Source organism: Equus przewalskii, chromosome 11, assembly GCF_037783145.1.
Source record: "Equus przewalskii isolate Varuska chromosome 11, EquPr2, whole genome shotgun sequence".
Taxonomy (NCBI): Eukaryota; Metazoa; Chordata; class Mammalia; order Perissodactyla; family Equidae; genus Equus; species Equus przewalskii.
The window spans coordinates 21,051,115-21,069,686 of record NC_091841.1 but is presented as its reverse complement, the minus strand read 5'-3'; the positions used below and the strand labels follow the sequence as shown (position 1 = coordinate 21,069,686).

The window sequence follows — 18,572 nt, the reverse complement described above, 5'->3', positions numbered from 1 at the left end:
GTACCTGCCATGGACTAAGTGTGTTCTGGGTGCTTGGGAAGTGTAAGTGAAGAAAACAGATCCCAGCCTTCACCGGGAGATTGAACAAAGAGTTGACGTAGTGACAGGAAATGGAATATAGAAGTATAAAAATTGGGATTTCCAGACATTGGCCCTGGAGATGGCTGAATTTAATATTTTTGGATCAGTAACTTGGAAGAAGAATCATGCAGTGAAATTTTCACATTTGCAGTGGCACTCAGCTCTCAGAGGGTAACTTGTTAAGCCAATAGATGTTACTGAAAAAAGACACGTGGACAGGGTTGAGAACGAGTAGACAGATAGATGGTTTTTTGAGGTGGTGGCCGGGAGTCTCAGTCTCCCTGTAAAATACACTAAAAAGGTTAGAATTCTTGCAATCTGGAAAGAAGAATGCTTCTAGAAAATATAATTGGAGTTTGAAAAATGATGAAGACTATGGTAAAGGATGAATGTGAATTTACTCCTTGACTCCCAGAGTATTGGAACTAGGTGTTAGCCTTGAAGTTTAAAGAAAGACATTTAAATAAGAGTATTATTTCATAGTTTTGGAGTTCTCTAACTCAAGAAGAATCACAATTTTGGAATATGAATGAAACAACCATTCAGCCTATCGATCTCTTGTCCGTGACACTACTGGGCCCTGTGGACCTTGAATTTGCACTTTTGACTAAACTTTCTGCTTATATATTTTATCCATTCTTCCAGTTTCTATTTTTTGACTAGGATGATTAATCCAGGGGCTGGCCCCGTGGCTGAGTGGTTAAGTTCACGCGCTCCACTTCAGCAGCCCAGGGTTTCACCAGTTCGGATCCTGGGCGCAGACATGGCACCGCTCATCAGGCCACATTGAGGTGGCGTCCCATGTGGCACAACTAGAAGGACCCACAACTAAAATGTACAACTATATATTAGGGGGATTTGGAGAGAAAAAGCAGAAAAAAAAAAAAGAAGATTGGCAATAGTTGTTAGCTCAGGTGCCAATCTTTTAAAAAAAAAAAAGAATGATTAATCCATTTATATTTATTACTGATTAGGTAGGATTTACATTTGCCGTTTTGGTTTTTTTTTTTCTGTATATGTTATGTCTTTTTTTCCCTGTATTCCTCCATTAGTTCCTTCTTTTGTGTTAAATAGGTATTTTTCTAGTTTACCATTTTAATTCCCTTTTACTATATTTTAAAGGCATTTTTGTAGTGGTTACCCTGGGTATTACAATTAACATCTTCTAATAATCTAGATCAGATTAATATCAACTTAATTTTAATAGTATACAAAAACTTTGCACTATCAGATCTGTTACCTTTCCTTCCTTTGTGCTTTTATTTTCATACAATTTTTTTTTCTTTGAGGAAGATTAACCTTGAGCTAATATCTGCTGCCAATCCTCTTCTTTGTTGCTGAGGAAGACTAGCCTTGAGCTAACATCCATGCCCATCTTCCTCTGCTTTATATGTGGGACTCCTGCCGCAGCATGGCTTGATGTGCAGTGTGTAGATCAGCACCCAGGATCCGAATCGGCAAACCCTGGGCTGCTGAAGTGGAATGTGCGAACTTAACTGCTGCGCCACTGGGCTGGCCCTGACAAATTGTATTTTTATACATTATAATCCCATCAACATAGTTTTTTAACTGTTGCTTCTTATAGTTGTCTTTTAAATCATATAGGAGAAAAAAACTTGCAAGCAAAAAATACATTTATATTGTCTTTTATGTAGCTTAGTTGCAGTCACCTTTACTGGTCTCCTTATTTCTTACTGTAGATTTAAGTTACTGTCTAGTCTCCTTTCATTTCAGCCTGAAGGACTTCCTTTCGTATTTCTTGAAGGGCAGATCTGCTATCCATGAAGTCTTTCAGTTTTTGTTTATTTAGGAATGTCTTAAGTTCTCCTTTGTTTATAAAGGATAGTTTTACTGGATGTAGAATTCTTGACTTGACAGTCTTTTTCTTTCAGCATTTTGAATATGTCATCCCACTGCCTTCTGTCCTCTGTGGTTTCTGATAAACTTATTGAGGACCATTTATATGATGCACAACTTCTCTTTCACTGCTTTCAGGCTTCTCTCTTTATCTTTGTCTTTCAATTGTTTGATTATGATGGGTTTCCGTGTGGTGGTCTTTGAGTTTATCCTAGTTCATTGAGCTTCTTGGATGTGCAGATTAGTGGTTTTCATCAAGTTTGGAGTATTTTTGGCCATTATTTCTTCAGTTGCTCCAACTGCTATCACTGCATCAGGCAGCTTCTGGGTTAAACAATTGCCACTGATTGTTTTGATGATCACCCCAGGGCAAAGGCTGTTGGAGGTGAGCAGGTGCTGAGTCAGGTCCTGCGAGTGGGAGTTTACAGGGAACACCAGATAGGTCAGATAATGACAATTCTTTGGAGATGAGGCTTTGGGGGAGCTTCATACTGTTCTGCTCCCTCCAGTGTTTGCGAGGTTGCTGGCTGGTTTTCATGGCTACCATCTTGTGAGGCTACTGCTGAGCTAGGGAGAGGGAGATCGGATTCAGCCATTTTTCTTGAATAAATGCTTCTTGGATTATTGTAAGCGTTTGGTTAATTTCCAGAGTTCTGAAAAAGTCGACTCTGATAATTTTTGCTAGTGTGTTCTTGTTGCTTTTATTGAAGAGTAGATATATGGAAGTCCTTACTCCACCATTCTGGAAGTGGCTCTCTTTCCCTGTGTATGTTTTAAATGGCTCAGTTTTTAGACCTTTAGCTTATTGTCAAGTTTTCAAGACATAAACATTATATTAAGAAAGGCAGTCATAGGGTGTTGTTCTCCCAGTATCCCTGTGAGCTGGAAGGGACACTGTGCAGAGCAGCAGGCTCATGATCAGGATGGGATACAGGGGTATGGTGTTGGGCTGTACAGATGGATGTTCTGATGTTATTTTGAGGTGCAGCTCTCGCACTCACTGGCTGTGTAACCTTGGGCAAATTCCTTCACTTCTCCGAGCTCAGAGTCTTCATTGGTAAAATGGGGATGTGGTAGACTGAATAATGCCCCCATTCCCCAAAATACATCCACATCCTATTCCCTGGGACCTGTGAATATGTCACTTTACATAGTGAAAAGAACTTCATAGGTGTGGTTAAGTTAAGGATCTCAAGATGGGGAGATAATCCTGGCTTATTCTGTGGGCCAAATATAATCTCAAGGGTTTCTGTAAGAGGGAGGCTGGAGGATCAGAGTCATTGACAACAGAAGCAAGAAGTTTAAGTGATCCTAGGAAGGGACCATAAGCCAAAGAATGCAGGTGGCCTTTAGTAGCTGGAAAAGGCAAGAAAATGGATTCTGTCCTAAAGCCTTCAGAAGGACATAGCCCTTCTGACACCTTGATTTTAGACTTCTAACTCCAGAACTGTAAGAGAATAAATTGTGTTGTTTTAAGTCACAAAGTTTGTGGCAGTTGGCTCCAGCAGCAATAGGGGATGATAGTGCCTGCATCTGAGCTATCAACAGATATTTGAGTGCCCACTAGATGCCAGAAACAATTCTAGGTGCTATGCGTACAATGGTGAAAAATGCCACTTTGCCCTCATTTAGCTTGCATTCTTTTCTTAAGTAGACAGAAAAGTAAACAAACATATTAATAATTTTATATAGTGGTAATTCTATGAAGAAAATTGAGTAAGTAGAGATCGGGGTTAATGGTGGAGAAATGAGTGTGAGTGGTTTCTTGGATAGAGTAGTCAGGAAATTCTCTCTGAAAAGGTTACATTTGAGTGGAGACCTAAATAACCAAAAGAAACCAACCAAAAGATGATTTGGAGAGAATGTTCCAGTCAGAGAGAACCGCAAAGGTAAAGGCCTTGTAGGGGGAGCAAGCATGGCATGCTTGAGAAAAAACCAGGCTCCAGCAGCTGGTTCAGAGTGAGCAAGGAAGGAAGTAGTGGCTGAGATCAGAGGGGTTGGTGGAGGCCAGCTCTCATAGGCTCTTGCCAACCAGGGAAAGGAGTTGAGTTTAATTCTAATCGCAGTGGGCAATAATTGAGAGATGTGACAGTATGGTAAGTTGATATGATATGTTTTAAACGTCGTTTTGACTAGAGACTTTACAGGGCAAAAGAGGAACCTGGAACACCAAAAAGTAGTTGTTACAGAGGTTCAGGCAAGAGATGCTGGTGGCTTAGACTGCAGTGCTGGTGGAGGAGTTATTGAGCAAGAGATTTAGGATATATTTAGGTAGAGCAAATATTTGAAGATGGTTGTAAAGATTATATGAGATAATACATGAGGAGGATACAGCACAGGGCCTGGTACCTGGGAAGTGCTCTCAGCAGAGTTGCTATATTATTGTTAATGTCATTGTCATCAACATCACTGCTGCTGTGGCTACCAGGGCTGCTTTCATCTTTTGTACAGGAAAGACATACCTAAGCCACATCAGTGTTCTTTACATTAGTGGTTACAAAGGGAGCTTAGAGTTACACTGTTACTGGAGTTGACTACATTATTTAATATATATTTTTAAAATTTTTGATTATTTTGAATCTCCAGTCACATCTGCTCAAACCACTGATTTTCGTTTGGTTTTCATTTGAGATTAACTCACAGGAACAGGAGAAGACTGTATCTACTTAGTACCTCTTATATTTCAAGCATTTTACTGGGCAAATAAACATTTTTACTGTACAAGATGTCGTTACTCCAAGTTTACAGATGAGGCCTAGTTAAAAACATCTCTAGGGTGTAGTACTGTAATGCAATTCTGACACTAACCATCCAGATTCACACAGACCCCAGAAATTAAGAGCATGGTCCCCAGCAAGTCTGCCCTCACTTCAGATGCCAGCCACAGATTTGGAGGTCCCCATGCCACCCGCACATCTGACCAACTGGGTCTAAATTCAGGGGTTCCTACAACTCCTTCGGGTTCAGTAAATCACTAGAATGACTTGGAACTCAGGAAAGTGTTGTATTCGTTATTAAAGTTTTATTATAAAGGGTATGAATCAGGACGTGCCAAATGAAGAGACACATAGGGCAAGGTCTGGGAGGGTCCTGAACTTAGAGCTTCCATGCCCTGTCCCCAGGGAATCAGGGCACATCACCCTCCTGGCACATTAATGTGTTCACTAGCCAGAAAGCCCACCAAACTTCATTGTCCAGGGGTTTTATTGGGGTTTCATTATGTAGGCATGATTGATTGAATCGTTGGCTGCATGACTGAACTCAATATCCAGGCCTCCTTCCGTCCCTGTGGGAAGGGGAATATCATTCCCAGGAGGCCGGGAGTCCAGCTGTTATGAGGTGACTCAAAGCCCCAGCTCTCTAATTACATGGTTGGTCTTTCTGGCCTGCCTTCATCCTGAGTCATCTCATTAGCATAAACTATCTAGGGGCCCATCGTGTCACCTCATTGGGATAAACTGTCAGGGCCCCCATGAATGACAAAGACTCTGCTATCACTTGGGAAATTTCAGGGATTTAAAGGTGTCTCCCCAGGAACCGTGGACAAAGACCAGACAAATTATTATACAACACAGATCACACATCTAATGAGTGGTGGAGCCAGGATCAAATCTGATTCTGTCTGATTCCGAAGCCCCTGCTCTATCCACTACTCCTTTTTACTATTAAGGCTCTAGATAAGTGCTTTGCTTAATGTCACACAGCTAGTTACTAACAATAGGGCCTGGCCCCCAGTGCTGACTACCAGTGTGTGCTCCTTTCCACAGTGCAATTGTATTTTCTCACGCTGGGGCGGATTCGACCTCTCTGTAAATTTTGCAGCTGGAATGGCAGGCACAGTTAGTAAAAACATTGGAGTATTTGCTTTCATTTGTATTTCTACAACTGCAGAATATTGCTTTCCTAGCTAAGCTGTATCAGTTGTCAGCATTTGTCCTCAGTTATATGGTATTCACATTTAAAAATCAAGTGAAAAAATTCAATCATTGCTTCCACTTCCAGCATTTAAGAAGGTTATAAATTCTTTTTGATTTATTGTTTTCTTTTTAAAAGTAATAAATATCCATAGAAGAAAATCAATCCATTGTTATTTCTAGCTGGCATGGTGCTCTTTTTCTAATATTTGGCCCAATTTGTGTATTTCTCTCTGCTTCCAGGTAGCATCCACTGTATTTTTCATGCAACTGGGCACCACTACACTTGGAAGAAAGTTACCACAACAGTGCACAACATTATCGTGGGCAAGTTATGGATAGATCAGGTGAGCGAAGGTGCCCACAGTGTGTCTGAAGTTCAGAGGAACCCCTCCTAGGTCCACCTGTGCAGTATTTAGGGCATGTAAACTGGCCACAGACAGTTGTTACTGGTTCATCAGTTTCTTCTAAGGAATTTTTCTCAGCAGCCCCACCCCCAGCCTCCCTGAATTTCTATACCACAAATTATTACTTACAAATGATCGAGTTATAACATGCATTCAGTGACTACTAGGACTGTGTTAGGCACTGTGAAGGATGCAAAAAAATAATAAACATGGCTCCCATTCTTCATCCCTTCATTATTCATCAAATAGTTATTGCCAGGCAGAGTGCTAGGTCCTGGGGATACAAAGTCAGATGAGATGTTGTCCTTCAAAGAGTTATTTTATAGTTGGAGATATATGACAAACATGCATAAGTTGAAAAATATTTAAGAAAATTTACCAGTGTAAGAGATGTACCAAGATAATATCTACTTAATTGTCAATTTGCTCTTAAGACAGTGGTTGTAGTAAATTCAGAATGCTGTCTGAACAGCAGGGAGAGGCTGTAGATGTGGGAATTAAGCTGGTTTGGGATTCGGGAGATAGAAAAGAGGAGAAAATGAAATTAATAAAGTGTAGAAAGGCCCACTGGATGTAACCTTGAAATTTTGAGAACACAGAGTTAAGCACAGAGTTCATGAAGGGCACGAGTAGGGGATTGGTTTGGAAAGGTGAATTATTATATGAATATCAATAAGTGTGCTGCAGGTTGATTCATGCCACCTAACACGTGACACATAATTCAAAAAAACAGTCATTTGGTCTTGATCCCACCCTGGAATACCACAGTTACAAAGGGAGTCCACAGCATCTCCGGATTGGCTAAGACCTGAATCTTAAGCAAGGAAGTGCTAGAATTAAGATTGAAAAGCAAAGAATTATGAGGCATGGGTTTGGCATATATTCAAGTCATCCAGTCTTAAGAAAACTAATCCCTGATTCTTTTCATTGATAGTCTGGTGAAATTGACATTGTGAATCACAAGACAGGAGACAAGTGCAATCTTAAATTTGTTCCTTATAGCTACTTCTCTCGGGATGTAGCAAGAAAGGTAAGAGAAGTTGGATTTTAAATTGTTTTCATTCAGTGTGTATCCCTTAGAAAGGCTACTTCTTTGGGGCTGGTGTAGATAGAGAGAGAGATCTATATCTCCTAAACATGGCGATTCAAAATAGGAAAGGTAAAAGAGAAAGTGAACAATATGGCATTACGAAACCAAATTCTTTTCTTTTCTGGAAAAGACAACAAGTATGAAAGTAAAAGTCAGGAGCAATGAAAGATTAAAAATGGGAAACACACAGGAAGGACTAACAAAAGGATTATAGGAAGACGGCATGGGCAGTGTCACCCCTGTGAAGTTTGAGCAGGAGTTATGTGTTACCACCACAGTGGAATTGTGCCACGGATTTCGACAAAAGAGTGAAGAGTAGTTGGGGTTTAAATTTGTTCGTGGCTCTCTCTGATTTCTAGAGAGAAGAAAATACCTTAATTCTGAGTACCAGTCAATTCCTTTTCCTACATGTTATCGTTGCAACAAAAATCCCTATACAACAAAATGGTGATGAAACCCCCAACTCACGGTTCAGTTATTTTAAGCAGCTCAGGAAAATATAACAAAATAATTTGGATGACTCCATGGTGTTTGTCATAGGAGGATTTAACCAATATTTACCCTAGGACTTTGGTTTCCAAAACAGTGAGGTAAGCTAACCCCCAGTGCATGCTGAACTCCACAGCCCTGCTCTCCATCCTTGTAGGTGACAGGGGAAGTGACAGATCCATCAGGAAGAGTTCACTTTGCCCTTCTGGGGACGTGGGATGAGAAAATGGATTGTTTCAAAGTACATCCAGTCATTGGGGAGAATGGGGGTGATGCTCGACAGAGAGGCCATGAAGCAGAGGAAAGCAGGGTCATGCTGTGGAAAAGGAATCCTTTACCGTGAGTATCAGTGTGCATGCTGCCCAGATACTGCTGTGACCTCAGCCTCTGCAGGATTGCCAGCATTGCTGCCTGCCTTCCTGCTTAGTTAAGTGAGAGATTGAGCAAGGGGAATGAGAATCTTTGGAGAGATTACCGGCAGGTTGTCACTGTATGAGTGGAGTTGTAGCATGCCCTGTCCCAAGAAAGTTCAAACTAATCAAAACACATCTGCCAAAAAATATTTGATGCTTTCTAAATGTCCTTTGGATCATGATTAAGACAGATATTTTTCTATAATTTAGAGCAAAACTATTCAGAAGCAGCTAGAGGAGAAAAATGCCTACCACCTGTTAATATTTAGCCTAAAAGTCCAGGGGCAATATAAAGGTCCCTGAGATAACATACAGGACTTTGGAAATAAAGACAGAGGCCATTTGTCTCCTATCTTCATCTCATATGTTCAGTTTGTAATAATAGTCAAGATTATCCTGGGAAGAGGTTAAAAAGAAAGCAAAAGAAACAGGAATAAGGCCTTTTCATTTAGTAGAAAGTTTGATTCTTCCTAATTCCAGCTGAACGCAACACAAGCCCAGAAAACTATGGAATTGAGAGATGCTGGGGAGGGGCCGGGGAATGGTCAAGTTTTGGTCTCGTAATTAGGGGAAGCTGACAAGGTCCTAAGTCTTTGCCTTCGTACAGCCTTGGTGAAGTAGTCTTTTGGCAGTGTACTTAGCTGTTGCTCTTTAACTAACTAGGGTCTGGCCTCTGGAATTACCCTCTCTTTTTCTCATCCTTTACTTTTAGGAAGAATGCAGAAAACATGTACTACTTTTCAGAGCTTGCTCTAACTCTCAATGCCTGGGAAGCTGGCACTGCCCCTACAGACAGCCGATTACGGCCCGACCAGAGACTGATGGAAAACGGGCGCTGGGATGAAGCAAATGCTGAGAAGCAGCGCCTGGAGGAAAAACAAAGACTTTCCAGAAAGAAGAGAGAAGCAGAAGCTATGAAAGCCACAGAGGATGGTAACGAACCGGTCACCCCTATTTCTTAATGTGTGGAGAATGCCAGTGTATTTTTGCCTCTAATTCCATTTTTCTTTCCCTTCTTTCCCTTTTAGGCACACCCTATGATCCCTACAAGGCACTGTGGTTTGAGCGGAAGAAGGACCCTGTTACCAAGGAGTTAACCCATATTTATCGGGGAGGATATTGGGAGTGTAAAGAAAAACAGGACTGGAGCACATGCCCGGACATTTTCTGAAGCAACAGTAACAAAAAAGAGGAGGATCCACAGGAGAAGAGGACAGAGGATGTGTGGAAAGCTGGCAGTTGTGGCTCTCTCACCGAGTGCTTTCCTCAGATTTGTCTGTCTTAACCAATCATTTTTCCCCAATCAATCACCAGAAGCAGACACCAGTGGTGGTGATTGGCTGGTTGCCTTAGCTGATTGAAACTGAAGTCGACATACTAGATACCTGTGTCTGTAAGGGAGAAGTTTAGTGGCTGAACGTTAGTGTTATTCCACTTTCGCAAAGTCCAGTATTCTTGACTCTTCCTTCTCCCTCTGCCCCCATTTAAGATGGTGTCATTCACCCTCCCCTTGTAGTATCCTGCTCAGCCAAGATCTACATTGAGATTATGATTCAGGGGCATTTTGGTGCTGTTCAGAGCAAGAGCTGATTTTAGAAATTCCTTTAAAAAGAAACATATAAGACTTACCAACGGAGGCATCGTGAATGATTGTGGTGACATGGCATGGCATTATGAAATGTGTTCACCAATGGGGTCAGTTTACAGGGCGTCCATGCGTAGATAATTGTGGTATTGGGACACTTGCGAGAGGAATTGTTCTGTAAGGTTGGAATTTTCAGCATTACATTCTTGGAAGGTTCTGTCTTCACTTGCATAACACACCCTTCTGCTCTTCTCCATCCTCTTTGATAGCAAGTGGAGGCCACTTCTGTCGTTGGTAGGAGGGTTGAATTAATCCTCACAAAGGGGTTTTACGGACTTCCTCAGGTGGAGAACTTCTGAGAACACGAGGCAGGATGGAAAAAGAGTGCTAGCCACTTTCGCTTTCCCAGTTCCTCCTCCCCGCATCCTTCATTCCCTTTCTAGCTTCTCTTCTCTCTCGGCACAATACCAGTTTGCGTCTGTGCCCCAGTATGGAGCAAAACATTACCTATCCCATTCTGATTCAGAATTTGAGAGAAGAAGTTAGTCTGGAATAAAAGTTTTCACCATCTCTCAAGCCCCATGGACTGGAGCCACCTCTGGAATAATGTGTTACATATCTGTATATTATATATATGTAGAGAAAAATCTAATTTTTTTGTTTAATTTTCCTTCTTCCCATTAAGAATCTTGTTTTTTGATATCACTTGTCTCCCTGGAACTCTCTTGGACACATTGATGTGGATTGGAGCCTGCTCTGCTTTCCATCTGTGAGGGGCAGACAGACTCAAAACCTGAGCAGGATCGTGTCTGGCACTCACCGAACAGGGCCTGTATCCATGGTTTGTATCATGGGGTGCCCACTGCCGTCTCAACTCTGCTCTCCTAATTACCTGACTCTTGAAAATGGAATCTTAACCTCTTTCCTGCCTTTTTTCCTTCTTTTGTTAGGAAGAATATGGGTAGAAAGTCAGGAGGGTAATTTCCAGTTTAATTCTGCCTCTGTCCCGGTCACAGCACACACAGCCGATTCCCAAAAGAACCTTCTTCCCAGGAGATGGGGCTCCAAGCACCATCATGTGGGCAGGGAAAGAGGATGGCTCTGGCGGGGCCCTGGCTTCCTTCCTTCTGTGTGTTGTACTCGTTTTAGCTGTCTTGTTCAGAACTCTGACCCCCTGTGCAACCCACCCTTGGTTGAGGATCACAAATTGAGGTGCCTTCCTTGTATGCTTTCTGTTAGCGTTTTCTGTTTCTGTTCCTTAACTGCTGAGCCTCAGCCAGTGTGGGTCGTGAGGGGAAATAGCATTCCAGAGGAAGCCAGCCCTCCGGGACAGCTGGGTTATCCTGGGTAAATTAGTACTCTCATTCCTTCCCCGCCATCCCTCCCTTCCTGGCTGGGATGAACTTGAGAGAGAGGGAACTGCTGGGGAACTTCCTCCTAAGGACCCGATTCCCTACATAAGCAAGGGTGACATAAGCAAGGCTTACGCTGGGGCGGCTTTCAAGGAGGTCGGTAAAAGCACTGACCTAGTCAGGGGCTCCAGACAGAGTGGGGATTCCCAAACTAAGCTGAACTGCCTTGCTTTATCCCCCTTTTCTTCCTCTACCATCTGCACTACATTTCCGGCCTGATCCCCAGTCAGATTCCTGCAAATGGAAGAAGCTTTGAGTCCTTCAGGTGAAATAAAGTCACATGAAAACAAAACAAAACTATATATATTTTCGGTTTTTTTGCCTTATTGTTTTTTTTCCAAGAAAACTACTAAATTAAATAATTTTTAAAAAGTCATATTGTTTGTCTGATTCACTTCTACTCCTACCAGGTGAGGAGAGGGTGGATAACTGGTCCAAGGGTGATTTGCGCTTCTTAGGAGTCTGGGAGCCCGATTTTCACGAGAAATTAAAAGACAAACAGCATGGATTTCCAGATGTTTGAACTGTTCAACATTCTGGAGGGCCCATGAGCAGAAGAGTGATTTTAATAGCCCCTGCCACTTCAACGTCATGTAATCATCAATGTCCCACTTTGGTATAGGGGAATAGTTTCTAGTGTTTTTGATACTGGGTCTGTTTCAACTCAAAAAGTAAAAGTATTCTTGATTTAATTTCTCGTGTCCATTTAGATTCTCAGATTCTTAGCTGCTTCATGTAGGTATTCAAATTCTGTATTCTGAAACGTGAACAATTGAGCATTGATTTGAAGCCCTTGGAGAGAAGTAATGACAGTGAAAATGCTTGTTGAGGTTTTCTCTGTGAAGTTCAGGGATGGGAAGATGGGAAAAGTAATGTAAGGGGCCTGGAGAGGCTTCAGATCAGAGCAAGCACAATTCCTGCCCTGTGGGAGGGCCCGCACACTAACTGAGCATCTGCTCCAGGGTCGAGGGAGCCGAGGTAGGAACCCTGAACATTGTCTGGCTTACACTTAATTTTAAGAGGAAAATGTTGCAGTCGCCCTTTTAAAGATGAACAAAGGCTCTCAGAAATAATTTAAGTAAATTCACTTGAAGTCACATAGCTGATTGGTTAGTCACACTGTTGGAATTCAAAGCTGGGTTTGTTTAACCCGGAGTTTGTGACCTACAACCTTGTACTCTGGGACAAACTGGTTTGGAAGGCAGCCGATAATTAGATCATTTCCACCTGGATTTTATCGCATGCTTAGATACACATGTCTGTTTCCACAGGCTTATTAATGTGGAGAGTACTATTTTGGGGGTTCACCTGAAGGAAGGAGCATCCTTGAAGTTCAGCCTCCAGGCTCTTTGGTTTCTCAAGGCTTTCATGTCCACAAAATTAGCTATGTTGTCGGGATTCTTTTTCTAGCGTGGTTCTTGGGAAGGCCACTGAGGTGTTCAAGTCATTTGCCTCATTCCCAGTGCTGGACCTCATGTTACGTTTCAGCAAAGATTTTTTTCTGTCAAGCTAAAAGCCATTGCAGTCGACCCTTGACATCTGTGATCACTGCATCCTACAATCTTGGGTACCACTGTGATATATAAGTTCCTCCATTAGAGACAGTCAAATGTCCCTGAAACATTTTAATTCCTCCTTTAGTCCTTTAATGGGCTACTGTGACATGATAGCTTGGGATGTGGATCCTGAGGGGTCCACCACACTCACTCATGATTCAAAATTATGAGTCAGCGAAATGATAAATTATCACACTTGTCAGGGACCTCTGAAGTCCCGCAAAAATGTTAAACCTGTGCATTTCAAGGATGTCTGCTTTCAGCAAGATAAGTGAAAACCAACCTGCAGTACAGTCCTAAAGGAGGCATAGAAAAACCTTTGGAATTTATTCACTATAAGGCTATACATACCTTCTGAAACTCTTAAGACTGTTATCAAAATGTGATAAAGCTTTTGCCCAGTACTCTGACCTGCCCTGTGGGAAGCTTTCCTGTCTTTTCATGGTCTTCCCTTCCAAGGCTCATAAAATAATCTGTGGTTATACTCTTCGCAGGCTTTCCTTTCTACTATCTATTCAGGTAAAGTGCTCCTCTTTCGGTTCACATTGATCCCTCCAGGGAAGGAGGCGGGATGGTCAGATGAGGCATAATTTAAAGGCAAGAACGAAAGAGCTCAGAATCTTCTATAAATAGCCTTGCAGAGGTCACATCTTCTGAATTTGACCAGGTGATTTTAGAAGTTAGTAAAGAACCAGTTGGCCCTGAGACATGGCTAGGCGCATCTTCCTTTATTCATTCAACATTTACTGCAGCCTGTTATGTAACATACATTAGGGATACAGATGGCAAGAAAGAGCTCAAACAGGCAGTACATTACGATCTGGTTTGATAAATGGTGTGAAAGCACTGTACAGGGGCAGGGAGCCTGTAGGAATGGGGAGGGAGGGGATAGAGACATGTCAGATAAGGCTTCTGGAACTAGGAGAATGTGTCTGAGCTGAGAATTGCAGGTTAAACAGGGGTTAGAATGAGGGCAATGTGAAAAATGGTGCATGGGCAAAGGTGAAGAGCAAAGTCAAGGAAAGCATCCTGAGTTTGGATGGCTGCATGAATGGCTAGAGTTCAGGGTCAAGGAGAGAGCAATGACATGGTGCTGGAGAGAGGTAAGACCTCCAAGTGACAGAAGTCTTCACATACCATATAAGGAAGCTTGGTTTTTGTTTTCAACTAGGAAGCTGGTGACGGATTTTTAAGCAGGATGATGGGTTCCAGTGTGGAAAATGATTTATAGGTAAGAAGGCCAATGAAGAGATTGGAGAAGATGCGAGAGTGAAGGGAAGTGAACACCGAAGTGGAAAAACAGCTCTTGGGTATGGTTATGGGTTGGGAGTAGAGGGAGGGAGGAAGGAATGTGTATTTTTCTGGCTTGGGGAACTCAGTGGAAGGTGGTGGTAAGATAAACAAGTCTAGAGGGAAAGATAGGTTCATTCTTGGACGTTCTGAGTTGGAGCTGCCAGTGAAGAGGTTGAGTAAGCAAATTAGAAAATGGGTCTATATGTGATAGCTACATTTTTGTGAGAACTGAGGACTGGGATGCTGAGAGAGGCTGCACATTAAAATTGCCTGGTCAACTTAAAAAAGTATGTAATCCTAAGCCCTACTTGCAGCGATGCTGATTCAGTTACAACCACGGCTAGTGCAATGATAGATACGTGAATGCAAGGGATGCAAAATCATGAAGCAGGAGGGGGAGGTGGAATAAAATGAGCGTAGTAGAGGATATTAATAAACCACAACTTGCTTCCCAGAGTTTGAGAGAAGTCTGAGCCAATTCTACTTTTTGACAATGTCCAAAAACATTTAAAATTTTAATTGCATACATTCTTGCATACATTTCTTTGAGTCCAATTTGACGATATCAGAAAAAATTCAAAATGTTCATATCTTTTGACCTTGCAAAATCTGCCTTCTCACAAGAAAAACAAATACAAAAGGATAGTCATTGCAGTATTGTTTTCAATAATGAAAACTAGAAAAAAAATTTAAACATCCATCATTAGGAATTTGATTAAATGGATTGTGTTATATCCATACAATCCAATACCTCACATGGATCAAGAAGAATGAAATAGGTCTATACACCTGACTTGAAAAAAGTCCTTGATTTATTTTTAAATGAAAAAAGCGAATTCCAGGGCAGTTAAAAAACAACTGAGAAAAGTGAAATTACTTACCACTTTAGCTTAAACAGAGGCCTTGCCTCTTCTCTTTTGCAGTGTTTATTAAATGCCTGCTTCCAGCTAAACCATACAATAACCTTTTTGTTACTACGGAGCAAATATTATTTCATTATGGTTATGCGGAAACCGCTTTCCAGAAACAGCCGAAATAGCTCAGTTGGGAGAGCGTTAGACTGAAGATCTAAAGGTCCCTGGTTCGATCCCGGGTTTCGGCAAAGGTTTTAGGCCTCATCGCCAAGGGCCGTTCCGGGGCGCTCTACCCTACTTACCTGGCAGGCTGGGCCTCTTTATGAGAGAATCCAGTCTGCTACCCTGTGGGCACGTGGTAGGTAACCTGCTTGGGTGGACCCTGAAGGACTGATCTTCCTCCTTTTTCCTCTGGAAGGGAGACAGGAAACTGGAAACCAAGAAAGGATTTATGTCGTTGCTTTTAAACTGCTAGTTGTAAAGTCAGTCTCTCTTCCTTGATCTTGGGTCTCGGTGAGACCACGCTTTCCGCACGCACTGCGCGCCGCTCACTTCCTTCCTGATCCTCTCAGTCCTTTTTCTTTCCTGTTTCTGACCGCGTTCCAGGAGCTGCGGGCGTCGGAACCTTCCTCCGCGGGTCGAAGGGACGGGCGCGCCCGGGCTCGCAGGGGAATTCGGCGGCCGCGGCGCTGCACCGCCTCCACTGCCCGCTCAGTCCCGGGGCGGGCAGGGGACCGTCGGGGATGGCGACAGCCCCTGCCCCCCTCGGCCAAAGAAACCCTTGACTTCGGCTTGGTGCAGCTGGTTTAACAATAACAAAGACCTAGGACAGCTCTTGGGGCCGGGTGGGGGTGGTGATGGGGTTATCAGGTCAAATACAGGACTCCTAATTAAATTTGAATTTCAGAGATACAATGAATATTTTTTAGAATACTCATGTCCCAAATATTGCGTAGAACATGCAAAGTACACATTCATTGTTTCTCTGAAATGTTTAACTATTTGTCATCTGTTTCTCTGAAATGTTAACTATTTGTTTCTCTGAAATGTTTAACTCTGAAACTTAACTATTTTTATTTGCTAAATCGCAAACCACTATTGTACATCATATTCTCGCATAGCTCTGAACTCGATGAGCCCCCACCCCCACCCCCAACGCGCCCCCGGCAAAGACACTCAGAAACTAGAGTCAGGACGAACGGGATTTCAGAAGAGACCGGTAGTTTCTTATTCTCGACATCTAGCAGTTTACAAAAGGCATTTCCGTCCGTCAGCTGATCTGTTCTCACCACCACCGGACAACACTGCGGCGGGAATCACCAGGAAACACTCCGGGAATCAGCCATCCCACCTGTCTCCTGGCTTCCAGAGTTGTCCACACTGGTCTGGGATGGTGATTAGAGGACAGGGGAATTTGTAGGCTCTGGACTGGATCCTAAGGGGAAAAAAAAAAAACTTTGTTAGGATGATGAGCCACTCCGCTCAAGGTAGTGCAATGAAACACAGCTTAGGGAATGGATTACTTTTGGCTAGGTGCTATGCCGAGCTGTGGGGAGAGAGGAATGAGATTCAGTGCTCACACTGTAAAAACTCTCCATGAGATGAAAGGCAAAATGGGGAAATACTGCTTTTGGACCCATTATATGCCCTCTTCTTTCCTTTAAATCTGTGTGGAGATGCCAGCAGACATGGGCTTAATCCCCCAAATATTTGGGTGGAAGGATGCATTTTAATAAGGGACTCTTGAAAAACCCAATAATGGCCCAAAGGAAGGCCAACACAATTGTAGACTCATAGATTGGGCAGTTCAAACTTTGCATGGCATATTTCAGCATATGTGATGGTGAATTTTATGTGTCAATTTGGCTAGCTATGGTGCCCAGCTGTTCAGTCAAACAGCAGTCTGGATGGTGCCGGGAAGGTGTTCTTTCGATGTGACTGACATTTAAATCAATAGACTCTGAGTAAAGCAGAATACTCTCCATACCCGGGGTATGCCTCATCCAATCATCTGAAGATTTAAGAACAAAGGCTGGGGTTTCTTGGTGAAGAAGGAATTCTCAAGACTGCAACATAGAAAACCTGCCTGACTCTCCAGCTCGCTGCCCTGATCAAGTCGGACTAAAGACAGCAACATGAATTCTTACCTGAAAGTCCTGCTTGTTGGCTAAACCCGGAGATTTTAGATTTGCCAGTCCCCACAATCCCCTGAGCCAATTTCTTAAAACAAATCTCTATCTATCTATCATCTATCTATCTCTCTATCTCTCCATCTATCTATCTATCTTTCTATTCAATCCCGACAGCATGCTGTAAAGTGTTTCACACAGCTATGAGGAAAGGGTGAGATTGTTACTATTGCTCACCAGTTAAAGTGCTCTGCGCAAACGTCAACCACCTTGGGACCATGGAAGTGGTCGCCATACTCCTAGGAAATGTTAGGCTTTTGCCTTGAAAGGCAAACCCTTCCCCGTTTCTAGCCTGAAGAGGAATGGGGGAGTCCCTGTGGGAAGTACTTGAGATACAAGCGAGAGGCTCCGAGGAGAAGACAGGATGTCTCTGCCTGAGTCACCATTCTTGCCTGGCATACTCCTACTCACCTTTGAAGGCACCGTCTCAATGCCTTTTGTTCCCTGCCAGGGTCAGGTTCTACCCTGCCCGCCTTCTAGTCTGTCCTCTGTGTTACCAAGGCACTTGCATATTCCTCTGTTAAAGCATCGATTACACGGCTCTCAAAGGTTTGCTCCCTGCACGCTTGCCAGCTCAGCCTGTAGAAGATCCACCGTACAGGGAAGGCGAAGACCAGGGATGGTGCTGGTCACCAGGAGCTTCCCGGGAAGGATGGCGGTCAAGCTCATTCTCAAAGCAGCTTGGGGGCGCGCGAAAGGGAAGGAATGAAAGGGAGGTGGCATTCCAGTGAGAGGGCGTAGCACGTGCAGAGGCCCAGAAGATTGAAAGGGCATGGTGGGATGTGTAACACGAAAACAGTAGCGTGTAAGGGTGAGAAGAGGAGAAGGGTGAGCTCAGCCCGGGAAAGGCGGCGTGAGCGCGCGTGCGCAGAGGCCTGGCAGTGGGGGCGGGGCGGGGCGGGCGAGGGAGGCGGGGGCAGGGGGGCGCGCTCCGAGCCCGGGCGAGTGGTGGCTGCCACCGCTTCTGGCCGGGGCCCAGATAGTCTCTTTCAGCTAATCCGCATCGCGCTTCTTGTTGAGGTGGGCATCGAGGATGGGGACAAGGAACTGCGAAGTGGTGCCTTCTCGGAAGAAGGGGGAGTCTGATACTTTTAATAGTGAACTGTGGTCTCCAATCCTGTGCGCCTTGCGTTTAAGGCAAAGAAACACGTAGCACCCAGGCGGGGACAGGGAATAAGCAGCTTCTCCTCCCTCCGCGAGATTCACATTTGCTAAGGGGTCTCTAAATGAAAGGGGGGGTGTTTTATTTTATTTGATTTAAGAAATCTATATTCAGCTGCCAAAGAAGCACCTAATCGCTCTCCTTCCATACTCCCCACTTCGCCTGCCCGCCTCCGCGGGATGCGCGGATTGGAATTGGATTGAATCACATACAAAAGAGGAATCCGGGAGCTCATCCAACGCCGTGCCCATTAGCTCCCGGCGCACACGA

General features: G+C 43.5%; 1 protein-coding gene, 1 long non-coding RNA gene and 1 other non-coding gene across 3 annotated transcripts in view; 2 read left to right on the top strand and 1 right to left on the bottom strand.

The window, feature by feature from the left end:
• The window catches only part of OSBP (oxysterol binding protein), a 32,622-nt gene extending 20,998 nt beyond the window's left edge, over positions 1–11,624 (top strand). The window contains exons 10-14 of the mRNA XM_070564001.1: positions 6,096–6,199; positions 7,194–7,289; positions 7,996–8,177; positions 8,964–9,184; positions 9,280–11,624. Coding sequence (XP_070420102.1) covers positions 6,096–6,199; positions 7,194–7,289; positions 7,996–8,177; positions 8,964–9,184; positions 9,280–9,422 — 746 coding nt within the window. The 3' untranslated portion in view covers positions 9,423–11,624. The remainder of the gene's footprint in view (positions 1–6,095; positions 6,200–7,193; positions 7,290–7,995; positions 8,178–8,963; positions 9,185–9,279) is intronic.
• Positions 11,625–14,583: 2,959 nt separating this feature from the next.
• On the bottom strand, positions 14,584–17,996 carry LOC103564922 (uncharacterized). Its single transcript, XR_548182.2, has 2 exons — positions 17,552–17,996; positions 14,584–16,386 (listed from the first exon to the last, which is right to left on the bottom strand). It is a non-coding gene; the product is annotated as an uncharacterized lncRNA (long non-coding RNA).
• TRNAF-GAA (transfer RNA phenylalanine (anticodon GAA)) lies at positions 15,127–15,199 on the top strand. Its single transcript has one exon. It is a non-coding gene; the product is annotated as a tRNA-Phe (tRNA).
• Positions 17,997–18,572: the final 576 nt, after the last annotated feature.